A 15,811-nucleotide genomic window follows, 5' to 3' on the forward strand; every position below is an offset into this window, starting at 1 on the left:
ATGCCAAGCCTTTGTCATGCATAGTGTCTTTATGAGGCCTTGGGCTATAGGTGTGCATTGTAGTAATACTCAGCGAGGTCGGGCCCGTCCCGCTTGCGCTGCTGGGCCCTGGACAGGAGGGGTCGAGGCCCTCGCTGCCACGGGTGCTTGGGGAGGACGCCGTAGTCTAGAGAGAAGAGAGGGCATGGGTGGTAGGGGCAGCTGGCTCTGATGGAACTGAAGTCATCCTTGAACAGATGTGGTTTGGGATGACAAGCCCCTGAAGGCTGGACTTGGGGCACCTCTTAGGGGTGTCTCCACTGTCAGGGAAGGGCAGGGGCAGGGGACGAGAGAGATACTACCATCCACCAGGCCGGAAAGTGGCTGCGAGAGTTCCAGGGGGGCGGAAAATGCCTCAGGAACAGACTGCTGAGACCTGTGGGAGATGTTGGGGTGCTCGGCCCTGGCTCAGAAGAAGGCCACCACCGCCACCTTGTGAATGGGGGGATGGCCCAGTGTGGGGGGCACTTGGCAAGCCCTTGAACACCCAGGGTACCAGGGACAGCCCCACTCCAGAGAGGGGAGGGGCAGCACCTCCCCCATCCAGCCCAAGTGCCCTGCCCCTCTGTGCCTCAGGAGTCACCTCAGAGGCTGGGAGCGAAGCAGTGCCACTGCCAGAATGAGGTGGAGGAAGAGGCTGAGCCCAGCCCGGGAGTGCAGAGCCCCCAGCATGGCGAGAACCATCTCCTACACGGGTCCTGGCTCCTGTCCTCCCTGTCCTGGCAGGACGGAACCCGTTGCCAGCTCCCAGGGCCACCTCACAAAGGGCCTTCATTCCAGGCCTGCATCAGCACCTGCTCCGGGGCAGGGCCAGCAATCTCCCCCCTGAGGCTTGTTTTTGTTCTTATTGATGCCGTTGGCTAATAGGTGCCAAACCCGACCTTGTTCTAGTATTGCTGCCCAAGGAATAAGAGCACACACTGTGGAGTCAGATCTCAGGTGAGGTCCTGACCTTGCCTCTTACTAGCCGGACAAGTCACTTCATCTCTGTGTGCCAGAGTTTCCTCATCTGTGACGTAGTCCATTACACACCCTATAGACATAGGCCCTCCGAAGAGGGCAGGGGATCCTCACCACCCAGAGCCCCAGCCATTCCTACAGCCTCCCCCACCCCCGCTGGCATGGCAGGAGGTCCGGGCAGGTCCTGCCAGCTGAGGAGCCCAGAGTGGGTCTCTCAGCCCTGCCCGTCTCAGGGTCTATGTGAGAGGGAGTGTGCGGGCTCCCCGTGTCCCCAGCTCAGGGCCTTTCCCTCTCCACTCCCTGCAGCTTAGAGCGGCCTGAGGCTGGATGGAGGGCTTCCAGACATATGGTGGCAGAGCTCTGGACCTGCCCCTCAAGTGCAGGCTTCAGGAGGGCAGGGAGGGCTTTGTTCACTGGAATCTGCAGCCCTGGACCCCTGGTAGGCGCCCGGTGAGCCCGTGCAGCTCGGCCCTGCACTGGACACCGTCCCCTCCCAGGCCTGGGCTCAGCTGCAGGTGCCACCAGAGGGCCTCTGGCTGGCTCCTGGTTCTCCACTCAGCAGCCAGGCTCAGCCCACTTATACCTGCAGTGCGAACCTGGCTCACCAGAACCACGGCAAGCCTTCAAAACAAAATCCCTGGCCCCACCCCAGATCTGTAGTATCAGAACGTGAGGGCCGAGCCCAGGGCTCTGGAGCTTTGGTAATGCAGTTGCTTGAGACGCCAACCTGCCAGCTGGCCCAGCCGCTCTCCTCTGACGGCTGAGGGGCCCGGGCGGGGGGAAGTCCCTTGCTTCCAACCCTGGCTCCTCCAGTGGCCTCATTCATGCTCCTGGTCCTGAGTACCCAAAGCTGACAAGTTCTGGCGGTTCCTTCAGCCCCATCACCCCCTGCATGTTGTCCCTGCACTCACTTCCCAGTGGCCACCTCCCTTTATAAGTCCTGGAGACAGCACGTCTCCACAAGCCTGCCTCAGCATCCTGTGCCCACCAAGGCTCGCCCTGCCAGGAACCTGGAATTCTGTCCACTCTGCCTAACCCCAGAGCCCCTCGTCCTTCCTGCTCCTCGTCTCCTAGACACCACCCTCTTCCTCCACGCCAGTCCCCAAGACTAGCTGGGGTTACCCTTAATCTCCCTATCTCTGCTGCCACTGCCATTGCCCCTCCCACTGCTACAGACCACTGCCTCCAATGTCACGGCCCCCATTCTTCCACCTCTGCCCACAAAAGCATCCTCCACCAGGCTGCTGGAATATTGACAAACACAGACCCCTCCCCGCCTACCACAGACCAGGTCCAAGTTTCTCCCCTGGGTACATGATGCTATGTTCAGTTTGGCCCTGACCTTCCCCTCCAGCATCCAGCTCCCACCTCCCATGGCTCCACAGAGCTGTGACCCCGGGCACACAGCGGCCCCTTGCAGGTTATCGAAAAACTGGACAGTTCTACCGGTTTTAAGCCTGCCTGAGTCAAGGCTTGGCCGATGGAGCCTGATGAAACCCTTCACCTCTGTCACCACTGCAGGCAGGCAGTCGCCATTACCGGGACACCCCCAAGCTAGACCCCGCTCTGGACATGCCACCTCCTGCCAAGCCCCCAGTGTAGCGCCTGCATCCACATGCCTGTCTCCTCCGTTGGTGAGAGGCGGAGGGCAGGGGGCTGTGCTTCACTGCTGGTTTCTGATGGCCAGACATGTGCCCAGAAACGCCTGTTCCACTAAGCTGGAGGCCACGGGAGCCCAGGCAGCCCCTTCCCCTGCCTGCGGGTGAGGACCTGGGGGGCGTTCCTCAGAGGGCCCTGGGGAAAGCAGTGTGTCTGGGAGGAGCTGAGGCATGGAGGACCAAGGTGCAGATGGAGCCCTCTCTGTGGGTTTGAAACTCTTGAGAGGCTGGCTCTTCACAGGGCCAGTGGCTGAGGACAGGCTAAGGTCAGGGAGAAGACCAGCCTGCGGCCCACCCTGTCCAGGCCCTCCCCCATAGCAGCTTGCATGGCTCCAGGTGGACCCGGCCTCCGGAGCCTGCAGGGCAAGCGTGGGGAAACCCCAGCTCATACCCCCTGAACTGGCCCCGGCTTCCTCCCCGAGCCTGTCCGGCTCCCACCGCCTCCCCAGTGCTGGCCGGTGCCGGATGTCCTTTTTCTAAGGGAGAAAAGCCTTTTACTCTCAACCGAGGATGCCGGGCTTGAAGTGCAACTTGCATGGGAGCCAGACTCACTGTTCACCAGGCTCTGTCATAGGGAGGCTGGCAACGCCATGGCCTGGGGCTGCCAGAGCCACAGGGCCCTGCAGAGAAGGGGCAGACGGAGGGCCCCAGCCAGAAGACACGCTGGGCAGCGTTCGGCCATCACCCGGGTTCAGCCTTCCTGTCCTCACCAGGGGCCAGTGAGAGAGCAGCAGCGTTCGCTCCTGTGGCTGTCGAGGCGAGCGGCTTCCCGGGCTTCATGAGGTGAAGTCACCGCTTTCTGTGGGAGAAGAGCCTGGATCCCCCTCCTAGTGAAGGCTTCTTGGCCCAGCAGTGACAAGGTGCAGGCTGCAGTGGCATCGTCACAGGACAGCGCAGTCAAGGGGGTCCTGGGAGGAATGCTGGTGGCGACCAGAGCTGTGTGCGGGGCCTGGCCAGTAGGCACGGAGAGGCCGCACGCTGGGACGCTGCCGGAGTCAGTTTTATTAGGGAAGAGGGGCTCCCTGCCCCACCCCTCCCCACACCCTCCTTCCGGGAGGTCTGTCAGCCCCAACTGTAGAAGTAGATTTTCTGCCAGGTGGGCAAGTAATCCATGAGCGGCCCTGCAGTGGGAGAGGGACATATCAGGGCAGGCCAGACCCCAATCTGCGCTGTGGCGCCACATACAGCACCTCACCCCTGTGGCCCAGAAGCCAGCCCAGCTGGCTGTCTTGCCCTGCCCCTAGGGAGGCAGCACTGCAGGGGACTCTGGCACCATTTACAGACAAAGACCCTCAGGCCCAGAGCAGCTCAGCCAGGGTAGGCACTGAGGGGCCTGCGTCAGGTCCACTCACCCAACCCAAGCCCAGCGGGCCTCTGCTGAGGGAGGAGCTCAGCAGCCCGGTGGACCCCTTCTCTGCCATTGAATCCCCCCAAGATGAGATGGTCACAGGATACTGTGACCAGAAAAAAGCTGGCAGCTGATGTGGTCTAACAGCCTCCACTGGACACCCTCCTTCCAGCCATCCCTGGCTCCTCAGGCCACCCTGGCCTATGCTCAGGGCAGTCCCACCCAATCCTGACTTCCTGACTTCCTCTCCTGACTGTGCCAAGAATCAAACCGCAAGCAGACAGAGGAGTCAGGGAGATGCTGCACACATCTGCTTCCAGCACTACAGTCATCGTGGCCCCGCCCCTGCTTACTTGTGACCAGGCCAACGCCAGGGACGTGGTCAGCCAGCAACCGGAGCAGGAAGAGGATCCTGGCCCTGGGGGAGGCAATAAACGGGGAGCAAGCTGAGTGGGGTGGGGCTGGGTCCCCGCAAACCAGGAGGCCCAGAGGCCTTCCCTGACCACCGTGCCGAACGCAGCGCATTCCAGAAGACAAAGGTGACTTTCTCGGGAGCTGGGACAGAGCCCGCTACACAAGGGCAAGACCCCTGGGGTTGGCTCTGGCCTCCACCCTCCACCAGCTCAGCTTTGGGGTGGCCGCTGACCCACAACACCTCCTCCCATTCTCTGTCCCCTTCCACCGACATCCACCACCGAAGGCCTCTAGAGGGTCGCATGTGGAGTGGCACCCGGGCAGTACGGTGGAGGGTCCAGGGAGGACAACCCCGCCCTGCCCTCGGGAAGCCCCCCAGTCCGGCAGAAGCGCTGGGCTGCATGGAAACCTCACAAGCCACCAATGAGAGCAGTCAGGACCCCGGTAGGGGACACAGTACCGAGGAGGGCACATTTTGGTTCAGGGGAAGGGGCAAGGCCTAAGGCCCTGATTTTTAAGAGAGGAGGGTTTTCCACAGGGGAACTCGGGTGAGATGAGGATGCTGATGACAATACATAGTGCTACGTGCTTACCACACCCCAAGCACTGCTGTACGCGTTAGTCACTGAACCCCTGCAGAGTGGGTACTGTCATCATCCCCATCTTACAGGTGAGGAAATGAGGCACAGAGGCATCAAATAACTTGCCCAAGGCCACACATCTGGAAGGCGGCCTGGCTCCTTGTGTGTCTGTCTGAGCAGCAAGAAAAGAGGTAGGCTGGGGGCTGGGTGCAGTGGCTCACGCCTATAATCCCAGCGCTTTGGGAGGCTGAAGTGGGCAGATCACCTGTGGTCAGGAGTTCAAGACGAGCCTGACCAACATGGAGAAACCCCATCTCTACTAAAAAATACAAAATTAGCCGGGCGTGGTGGCGCGCACCTGTAATCCCAGCTATTTGGGAAGCTGAGGCAGGAGAATTGCTTGAACCCAGGAGGCAGAGGTTGCGGTGAGCCAAGATCACGCCATTGCACTCCAGCCTGGGCAATAAGAGTGAAACTCCATCCCAAAAAAACAAAAAAAAAGAAAAGAGGAAGGCTGGCTGGGTGCAGTGGCTCACACCTATAATCCCAGCGCTTTGGGAGGCCAAGGCAGCCCTTTGTTTCCCTAAAGGACAGGGAGCAGGGTCCAGAGAGGTGCCAGGGTGCGGTCCAGAAGGAGCAGCCTTACTCTTTTTTGTTTTAAAAAAAAGATGGTGTCAGGCCGGGCGCGGTGGCTCACGCCTGTAATCCCAACACTTTGGGAGGCCGAGGCAGGTGGATCACGAGGTCAGGAGATCGAGACCATCCTGGATAACAAGGTGAAACCCTATCTCTACTAAAAAATCGAAAAAAATTGGCCAGGCATGGTGATGGGCGCCTATAGTCCCAGCTGCTCGGGAGTTGAGACAGGAGAATGGCGTGAACCCAGGAGGTGGAGCTTGCAGTGAGCCAAGATCGCACCACTGCACTCCAGCCTGGGCGACAGAGCCAGACCCCGTCCCAAAAAAAAAAAAAAAAAAAAAAAAGACAGTGTCTCGCTCTGTCACCCAGACTGGAGGGCAGTCGTGCGATCTCGGCTCACTGCAACCTCTGCCTCCTGGGTTCAAGCGATTCTCCTGCCTCAGCCTCCTGAGCAGCTGGGACTACAGGCACGTGCCACCACACCTGGCTAAGTTTTGTATTTTTAGTAAAGACGGGGTTTCACCATGTTAACCAGGATGGTCTCTATCTCCCAACCTTGTGATCCGCCCACCTCGGCCTCCCAAATTGTTGGGATTACAGGTGTGAGGCACCATGCCTGGCTAAACTACGCCAGTTTTTTTTTTGTTTGTTTTGTTTTTTTTTGAGACAGGGACTTACTCTGTCACCCAGGCTCGAGTGGGATGGAGTGATCATAACTCACTGCAGCCTCAACCTCCTGGCCTGATCCTCATGCCTCAGCTTCCTGAGTAGCTGGGACTTACAGGCGCACACCACCATGTCAGGCCAATTTCTTTTTTTTTTTTGAAGAATTGGGTTGCCCAGGCTGGTCTCGAACTCCTGGCCTCAAGCCAACCTCCTGCCTTGGCCTCCCAAAGTGCTAGGATTATAGGTGTGAGCCACTGCTACCCAGCCTATGCCAGTTTTTAAGCTGTTATTACGTCCTAGACAAAGGGGGTCCCCGGAGCCTTGTCTGCCTCACTGTCCCAGCCACTGAACAGGGTTTCCCCCTGTCAGACTGTGGTCTAACCTCACGCAGTCACAGTGGCAGGCCTGTGGAAGAACTGGTCCCAAGCTGCCCCCTGCTCAACCCAGCAGGCCTCTCTGAGGCTGGGAGCTCTGGACCCTCACAGGTGACTGAGTGGGGGCTGGGCCAGGCAGGGAAGGGCAGGGAAGATCATGGGTTTGGGATCTAGCTGTACCACTGGCTAGCTAGGTGTCTTTAAGTTGCCCAACCTCCTTGAACCTCCAGGTCCTCCTCTGAGAAGTGGGGATAAGCCAAACTATTTGGCAGGAAGAAGTGGAAATGAGCTAGAGGCCACGGGCGCCCGCCCTGTCGCCATCCCTGTGGGCCACCTGGCAATGCCCTCAGCCCTGCCCTCAGTGCCTCTCCTGCCAACCAATGTTTAAGTTCCTGCTCAAGTGGCCCGATGGCCTGGAGAGCTCTGTGGGCGGGACTGGGCTGGCATCTGGTGACTGCCACCCGGACAACACACAGTGGGTGCTTGGTGAACCCTGGATGAGGCGTGGGGAAGGGAAGGCGCCAGCAGGGACCAGAGCACCAGTGCCCGCTCGCCAGCCCTCTCCCTGGCTCAGGGTGTCCTGGGCGCTTACTCGGAGAAGCGGTCGTAGAACGGGGAGCGCAGCAGATAGTAGAGAAGCAGGATGGTCCGGCGCCGCAGCTCCCGCCGCTCCCTCCGGGTCAGGCCCTTTCTGTCACTCAGGAGGCTCAGGCTGGGAGGCAGGGAGGACATGGTCAGGGCCAGGGGCGTGATCTAGGCCCCCGGAAGGGGAGGAGCCATGGGCTGGGTGTCCAGAGGGGCAGCAACAGGAGGAGCAGGGGCCGCTGCCGCCCCGCCTCTGTGAGGCCAGGATTGTAGCAGAAAGCCCAGTGGAGAGTGAAGCCCCAGGCAGGCCCAGGCTCACCTGGTCACGTCCACAACACCAGCCAAGAGCCAGGGTTTCCACGACCTCTGACCCCACAGGCCCAGGCTGAGCACTGACGGCCAAGGTGTCAAGGATGTCTCCAGCACAGGGGCCTTGCTCGGCGCACTCCCCACTCAATCCCCAGCCCGCAGTGCCAGCCCTATCCTGCCCCGCGCTAAGGATACAGTGCAGCAGCGGCCGGGCAATGTACAAAAACTCTGCGATGGTCTCCTGCAGCCCCAGGGGGGTCGGGGTCGCAATCAGCTCCTCGTGATGCTGCTGCTGCCGTCCCTCCCGCTGCTGGGGAGCTCCCCAGTGCCTGGAGTGCAGGGACGGTGCTAGAACACAAGGGCAGCAGATGAGCGAGCCAGGCCCAGGCTGGGGCAGGGGAAGGTGGCTGCTGACCAAAGCCAGTCCCTCAGGCCCAGGTAGACAGCACCTAGGTGCCCAGGCCAGCCACATCCTCCACTTACTGTTCTGGAGGGTTCGCACCACCCGGTTTGACCGCTTCCCCACGTAGGACTGCTCATGGCTGCCAGGGCTGTGGTCACCATCTAGCAGGGACAGACAGAAGGCCATACAGTCAGAGGGACATGCTTCCAGCGGAGCCTGCAAAGAACATGTGTGCAGCGAATGCTCAGGAGCCAAGGGGAGAACAGATGAGCTTGTACTATGGCAACAGCTGAGTCAAGGGAACTACAACCAGGGTGGCGGCTCAGCACGAGACCCGTCCACGGAGGAAAGCACTCCGCAGCCCTCCCTGGCCCGGGGAAAGCTCTGCATAGCTGTGGCCAGAGCCAGCCTCCCGGAACCCGTGGACAGGCAAGGCAGGGAAGGCCCAGCCTGACCACATCTATGGGGACCACAGCACCAGAGGGGCCGTCTCCTCTCAATCCTTTGCCTTCAAAACAATCATGATGAGAGGCAATGAACTGCCCCAACTCAGTGTCCAGAGAGCGAGGCCCAGAAGCTGACGGGATGGGCCCAAAGCCCCCTGAAGGGACAGATGTGGCGGGTGCCCTGCCTCCTGCCTCTAGATGCTATGGTTCTGGACACAGAACCAGAGAGGCGAGGTTGGCGGCATCCCATCTGTTCCCTCTTCCTGCAGGCTACAAAAAGGAATGACTCTGGCCATCACAAGTACTGGGTTCGTGTTCTGATTTTGTCCCTAGCCGCATCACTGTCTTCTCTGTCCAATACAGGGCAATGAGAACACAGAGTTGATAGGGACAGGTGTGCTCCATAAACAGATACTATTGTATTCCTGCTGGTTGGGTCTAAATCCTCAAGTTAGTCCCATGGCCCATTCCGCTCCAGGGCTTGGGGAAGTAGCTCACCCGGGGGCTGTGCCTGGGTCTCTCTGTCCAGTGGAACGATGGGGGGTGAGGTCTGGAGGCCAGCCTTGAACCAGAGCAGCAGGAGTATCCGCAGTACGGCCCTGGGTCGGGGAGTATGTCAGGGCTGTGGGGAGGTGGCTAGCCGGCAGGAGGCCAGGGATGCTCTGCTGAGCACCATCTGTGTAGCTGGCCTGCGTCACCCCCAACCAGGACCCTCTCCACAATCCCAACCTACTTGGCCAGCTGGATGAGGGCGATGACAAGCCAGCGGCCCACTTCGCCCCACACCTTGGCAGCTCCCATCTCCATGAACACCTCCACGCACTCCAGCACGCTCAGCCATGTCAGCAGCTTCTGCTGGGACAGCGACTGCAAGAACCCCAGGCCAAGAAGTCAGGGGGCTCCCTGTAGTCCCAGGCCCTTCTCCTAGGAGGGAGCTTCTCTGATAAGAGATGTGGACCTTCCCCTTTCCAAGCCTAACTGTGCAGGTGTGAGTTCAAACACCAACTCCACCATTAACAGGCTGGGGGACCTGAAACAGCTGACTCTACCTCTCTTCACCTGAGACGGTCTCTTCATCTAAGATGGGAATACTCACACTTTACAGGTCACCTAATGAGATGGTTTGAGGCTCAGATGGACATAGGCCTGTCTCATACTCCATGAGACACGTGCTGCACGCATGGGCTAGCTGCTACTATTTCATTCCTGAGTCCCCGTGCTTCCCGCCCTGTTCTTGGCAGAATTCTCACCACAGGCAACTTCTTCCGAAGCTCCTTCCGTAGGATCCCGTCGTTGAGCAGCACAAGCAGGTTAGAGGCAGAGTACACTGGGGGGTAGAGTGTGCCTTGAGAGGCTGGCTCTGCAGCCTCCATCCCTCTCACCTTCTCCCCAGAGCTGCAGGGATCACCTGTCACATGCTCTGCTCAGACACGCACAGACTATGTGGAAACCAACGTTCCTCTCCACCCACTTCCTCAGCACTCCCCTCTCCCCAGTATGATCTCACAAGGGTGGTTGGACCAAGAAAGGATGGGTCAATCTCAGTGACAAGCCACTTACTGCACTACTGGATGGCGCTGGTCATCTAGCTGCCCACAACTGCTCATCGCTCTCTGAACTGCCACAGATACACAGTCCCACCTCCTGGCCCTTTCTCTCTTGGCAACCTGTTCCTGAGGGTCTATTCCACCTCCACTTTTCTTTTTTTTTTTTTTTTTTTTGAGTCGGAGTTTTGCTCTTGTTGCCCAGGCTGGAGTGCAATGGCACAATCTCAGCTCACTGCAACCTCCGCCTCCCAGGTTCAAGCAATTCTCCGGCCTCAGCCTCTCGAGTAGCTGGGACTACAGACACCTGCTACCATACCCAGCTAATTTTTGTATTTTTAGGAGAGATGGGCCAGGCTGGTCTCGAACTCCGGACCTGAGGTGATCCACCTGCCTCTGCCTCCCAAAGTGCTGGGATTACAAGCGTGAGCCACTGCACCTGGCCTCACCTCTGCTTTTCAAAACCCAGTTCATTCTTTCACGACTGTGACAGCAGTCACTGGGCAAACACTCTTGAGGTGGTTACAATCTGGGAATCCTGGAATCTGGGAGATCTAGACTTGATTCTTGGTTCTGGGACCATCAGTGACTGTTCTCTAACCTCACTGAGCTTCTTCCTTAAATGGACAGTGATGACAATAACAGTACCACTTAATATGACTGTAGGGAGGATTAACAGGTAAAGGTAAGAAAGGCACTTAGCCCAGCGCCTGGCCAGTAAGGTAAGGTCCTCAGAGGTGTCTCTTGACTTAGGGACATGGAGGGCCCAGGACAATGAACAACAGACCTTGTGCCGATTCAGTCATAGCACAAGGTGTCTAACGGGCAGCCCAGGACCTCGGGCTGGGGTGTTCACCCCCTCTGGGGAACTCACCCGGGGCCAGGCAGCCGATCCCCCATCCCCCACCCCCAGAGCCCGGCTCACCCAGCTCTGACAGCTCGTGCGAATCGGCGAATCGACCTGGGGAGAGGGTACAGAAGGAGGTGTGAGTGAGCATCTGCCTCATATTTCGTCTTCGGGTCCTGGACATCTCCTCCCTACGCCCTTTGGGAACCTGGACGGGTCTCCTCAAGCACAGCGATCACTTCCCTGACTCCGCAGGGAAGGGGGCCACTGGGGTCATAGGTCAGGGCCCAGAAGGAACGGATCAAAGGTCAGGGTGGCACCTGCCAGCAGGTAACTGAGGCCCCGCACTGCCGTCTCCAGCTGGGCCGTGGCAGCCGGGTGACGAGTCACGTACTCCTGGTAGCGGAGGCCCAGGAGCCGCAGCTTCTCCATCCTGCCCTCGGCACCGACAGACCCACAGAAGGACCGTACGACTGGCTGCGGCGCCTTGCTTCCTGCGCCCTCCTTCCTGCTTCCGGTCTTAGGCCCGCCTCTTGGTTGCTTAACTTCCGCGGGCCAGAAGGCTGAGGACTTGAAGAGCCGGTGAACCACCCTTCACCCCATCTCTTGAACCACTTCCCACTCGGGTAGCGCTTAGCAACTGAGGGCCCAAACCCGGCCCCTACTCCCTCAAGTCATTGGTTAGCACGCTCTCCGCCCCTGACCCGCCCAGCGCCGTCAGCACTCGGCTCTTCCATTTACTGGGTTGGCTGCCCTTGCGCCTGCGCAGTTAACGCTCCGGTAAAGCTGGGCGGCAGTCAAGAGCAGTTCATTCCAGAGAAGGGAGCTGGAGCCCCGAGTCTTTCCAATGGAACGCCGAGAGACTCGAACGGCAGGGCCGGATTTTAAAGGGCTGGGAGATAGCGGGTCCTTGAAAAAAGGAGCCTCGATCAGATTTGGGGATGTGCGGGGCGTCTAAATACAGTCGGACTGTGTCTCAGCAGGAGCGCGTTCGGCCAGTATTTCCATCTCCGTTTCCTCAACAAAGGTAGTGCTGGGGAAACTGGGGTAGTAAGGAGTCCAGCCCTCTAGTGCCGTCTCGATCCCCTAGACAGCAGTTAGTGCTCCGGCTTCGGCCTCAGCTCCCGTATGGACTGTGCCCCCCAAGGGCTCGCGCCTGCATTCCCATATACGCGAAGAAAGCCCTGGCCCGGGCTTCTCTCGGCTCGGTGGCCCTCGGGCGGGAGTATCCCTTCTCTGGGTCTCGGATTTCCCGATCTGTAAAATGGTTTGAGGGCAGACTTGATCCTTGAACTCAGAATCGATCTCAGCTTTCTGGCCCTCGGACGCACCTCGCAGTCCTCAGCTGCGCCCCCAAGGGAAGGGGAGACCCCTGGGGAATATCTTCCCAAACCAAGCAGCCTCCCTGGAACGGGTGGCACCGGGAGAGCTGCGGCAAGTGGTGGAGGGAACGGGCGCTCTGGGGAGTTAGTGCTGATTGGCTGCGGGGAAAGGAGCGTGACATGGGTGGAGCCGTGGGCCGGTGCCCTGAGGGGGCGGGCCAGCGGATTTATGGTACCCTGAGAATAGTAATACAGTATTTTACCTAATCCTCTCCACCGGATATCTCCAGATGAAGAAAGCATCCTTTTAAGAACGCCCAGCCAAAATTTGAGTGCTGGTCTTTTCTGACCTCAGAGACTAGGCGATTTTTTTTTATTCATTTTTTTAACTTTAATTTTATTTTTGGAGACCAGGTCTAAGCATCACACCTCACCAGGAAACCACAACCTTCCTTCCGCTCCCTCACTCCACCCTACTTCACAGCTTAGTTTTCTTCTCTATCAGGTGGGGGATTAGAGCTGCCCTCTACTCACGTCAAAGAACAAAGACCCAGGGAAAGGTGACCAGGGGCCTGAGGAGAGGCAAAGGTCTTGGAGAACAGAGGAGGTGGTCATGGGCATCGTCGACATCATTTCTGGCCACACTCTGGGTTCCAGGCTTGCTTGCCCTCCTCCCAGCAGCCCCAAGTTGCTATGAACTGTTCACAGATGGGAAATTAGAGGCCCAATAAGGAGGGGAAAGGATTTGTCTCACATGGCACAGCAAGGCACTGGCCAAACGGGCCACAGCGCAGGTCTCCTGTGGCAGTGCCCTCTCTCCTACTGCCCACAGCCCACAAGAGCTGTGACATGTTGAGGCTCCTTGGTCATGAGGCCAGTTAGCAACTGGGATTAGGACCTAGGCTCAGGGCCCTCAAGGTGAGGCTCCTTCTCCCTTCCTCTGCCCCACCTTGTTTTTTGTTTGTTTGTTTTTGAGACGGAGTCTCACTGTTGCCCAGGCTGGAGTGCGATGGTGCAATCTCAGCTCACGGCAACATTTGCCTCCCAGGTTCAAGCGATTCTCCTGCCTCAGCCTCGCAATTAGCTGGGCCTACAGGCGCCCGCCACCACGCCCGACTAATTTTTGTATTTTTAGTAGGGATGAGGTTTTGCCGTGTTGGCCAGGCTGGTCTCGAACTTCCGACCTCAGGTAATCTGCTTGCCTCAGCCTCCTAAAGTGCTGGGATTATAGGTGTGAGCCACTGAGCCCTGCGGGGCCCTGCTGTGCACCAACATCTTAATGAACTTGTTTCTCAAACCTCCAGGTTGGCCACTCCTCCAACCCTCCCTCTGCAGCTGTGGAGAGGGTGCGGAGAGAGAATCTGAGGTTCTTCAGCACTCCTTGGGCTGGAGGTCCTGTTTCTGAGGAGAGCAAGGTGTGGAGGGGAGAGAGGCAGACTCCCCAGGACAGAATAGGAAGGGGCTTGGGCTGGAACCAGTTTCTCCTCCCTCCCTCCAGAACTGGGAGGGGGAGCATGGGTCCACACAGGTTGGCAGCAGCAGGGCTGCCTGAATTTCCTCTCTAGATCCCAGGCCTGATTAGGCCCCAGAGACAAAGAGTTGCGGTGTGTGCAGGAGGCCCCTTCCCTGCTCCCTGGCCCCCTGCCTGGGCTTGGCCGTCTTGTTGGGCTGGAAGGACCTTTGGGCAGGTTGAGCTGTATCCTCTCTCCTTCAGTTTGCCCCAAGTCACAGGAGAAGAGAGGTAGACCAGTCCAACATGTACAGGTGAGAGTACCAGAGGCCCAGAGAGGGAGCCTCGCTGGTCTAATAGGGTCACACAGCAAAGTCCTGGGCAGAGCTGGGTCAAAATGGGTCTTAGGCCAAGAGGAACAGCACCTGTTTATATGCCCATATGTGTCTCTCTTTCTCCCTCCACGCCCCCAGAACAACCCCTTGGGGGCCTAGCAGGTATCTCAGCACTTCAGTTTCCCTGAATGGTGAGGTTGAGCCAGAAGAAGGGCCAACATTGTGAGTGACCACAGTGAGATCTGCAGACCCAGCTTCCTGCACTGACTCCGCCAGCCCCTTTATTGAAGACTCATCCTGGGCCAGCACCCAACTATATGTGTGCTCTACCCGATCCCACATGGTGTTTGTTTGTTTTTAGAGACAAGGTCTCACTCTGTCACCCAGGCTGGAGTGCAGCGGTGTGATTACAGCTCACAGCAGCCTTGACCTCCTGGGTTCAGGTAGTCCTCCTACCTCAGCCTCCCGAGTACTAGGCGCATGCCACCACGCCCAGCAATTTTTGTATTTTTTGCAGACATAGAATTTGGCCGCATTGAGCAGGCTAGTCTCAAATTCCTGGGCTCAAGCAATCCACCTGCCTTGGCCTTCCAAAGTGCTGGGATTACAGGCATAAGCCACTGTTCTGGCCTGGTCTCACATGTTTAACCCCCACAAACGGTCTCTGCTGAGGGTCCTGGAGAGGGAATCACATTCCCCCACCCCAGCTTTAGGCTAGAGATGAAGATCAGGGAGGCTGGAGGCTCAAGCTCCAGACGCCTGAGTGGCCGGTGCATGGCCCTTCTCAATTCCCGGGTGTACAAGGAGCCACCATCAGTCTCCATAGCAACCATTATCCCAGCCCTCCAGAGACCCAAAGCCTGACCTTCGCCATCTCCCAGAGAAAGGGGGTCTGTAGGCGGCAAGTCCACCCAGGCGCCGAGGCAAGAGACCAAGGACACGAGCTGTTCCAGTATAATAAAATATAAAACAAGAATAGTTATAACAGATATAGATCTTAGATACGATTATATATGAATATCATTAATCATTAGTTGGTAGCAATTACTCTTTATCCCAATATTATAATAACCCCCGCTCTATAATCATAACCTAGGAAAAACCAGGCCATACAGAGATAGGAGCTGAGGGGACACAGTGAGGTGTGACCAGAAGACAAGAATGCGAGCCTTCTGTTATGCCTGGACAGGGCCACCAGAGGGCTCCTTGGTCTAGCGGTGACGCCAGCGTCTGGGAAGATGCCCGTTGCCAGGCGGACCGCGGTCTAGCGGTAGCAAAAGGTGACAAGGAGCAACACCCGCTACTTAGCAGACCGGGAAAGGGAGTCTCCTTTTCCCAGGGGGAGTTTAGAGAAGACTCTGCTCCTCCACCTCTTGTGGAGGGCCTGACACCAGTCAGGCTTTCCCGCAGTTATCTGGAGGCCTGACCGTCTCCCTGTGATGCTGTGCTTCAGTGGTCACACTCCTAGTCTGCCTTCGTGTTCCATCCTGTACACCTGGCTCTGCCTTCTAGATTGCAGTAGTAAATTAGTGAAAGTACTAATAGTCTCTGAGATGTAGAAATAATGGCGTAAGCTGTCTTTCTGTTTGTCTCCTCTCTCTCTCTGCCTTGGCTGCCAGGCAGGGAAGGGCCCCCTGTCCAGTGGACACGTGACCCACGTGACCTTACCTATCATTGGAGAAGACTCACATTCTTTACCCTGCCCCTTTTACTTTGTATACAATAAATAACAGAGCAGCCAGACATTCGGGACCACTACCGGTCTCCGCGCATTGGTGGTAGTGGTCCCCGGGCCCAGCTGCCTTTTCTTTTATCTCTTTGTCTTGTGTCTTTATTTCTACACTCTCTTGTCGCCACACACAGGGAGAGACCCACTGACCCTGTGGGGCTG

At 58.0% G+C, this 15,811-nt stretch overlaps 2 protein-coding genes across 2 annotated transcripts; both read right to left on the bottom strand.

Moving 5' to 3' along the window:
• Window positions 1-10: 10 nt before the first annotated feature.
• FREY1 (Frey regulator of sperm-oocyte fusion 1) lies at window positions 11-745 on the bottom strand. Its single transcript, XM_032166175.2, has 3 exons — window positions 623-745; window positions 342-415; window positions 11-166 (listed from the first exon to the last, which is right to left on the bottom strand). Exons 1-3 carry the CDS (start codon window positions 721-723, stop codon window positions 45-47), a joined length of 297 nt encoding a protein of 98 aa, XP_032022066.1. The 5' UTR covers window positions 724-745; the 3' UTR covers window positions 11-44.
• A 2,896-nt stretch (window positions 746-3,641) lies between these two features.
• PEX16 (peroxisomal biogenesis factor 16) lies at window positions 3,642-12,227 on the bottom strand. The gene is made up of 11 exons (XM_032166174.2): window positions 11,134-12,227; window positions 10,892-10,927; window positions 9,673-9,749; window positions 9,156-9,289; window positions 8,921-9,021; window positions 8,057-8,137; window positions 7,769-7,921; window positions 7,584-7,656; window positions 7,272-7,391; window positions 4,359-4,423; window positions 3,642-3,778 (listed from the first exon to the last, which is right to left on the bottom strand). The coding sequence occupies exons 1-11, from the start codon at window positions 11,243-11,245 to the stop codon at window positions 3,720-3,722; spliced, it is 1,011 nt and encodes a 336-aa protein (XP_032022065.1). The 5' UTR covers window positions 11,246-12,227; the 3' UTR covers window positions 3,642-3,719.
• Window positions 12,228-15,811: the final 3,584 nt, after the last annotated feature.

The sequence above is a fragment of the Hylobates moloch genome, unplaced genomic scaffold (genome assembly GCF_009828535.3).
Source record: "Hylobates moloch isolate HMO894 unplaced genomic scaffold, HMol_V3 SCAFFOLD_11, whole genome shotgun sequence".
Classification (NCBI taxonomy): domain Eukaryota; kingdom Metazoa; phylum Chordata; class Mammalia; order Primates; family Hylobatidae; genus Hylobates; species Hylobates moloch.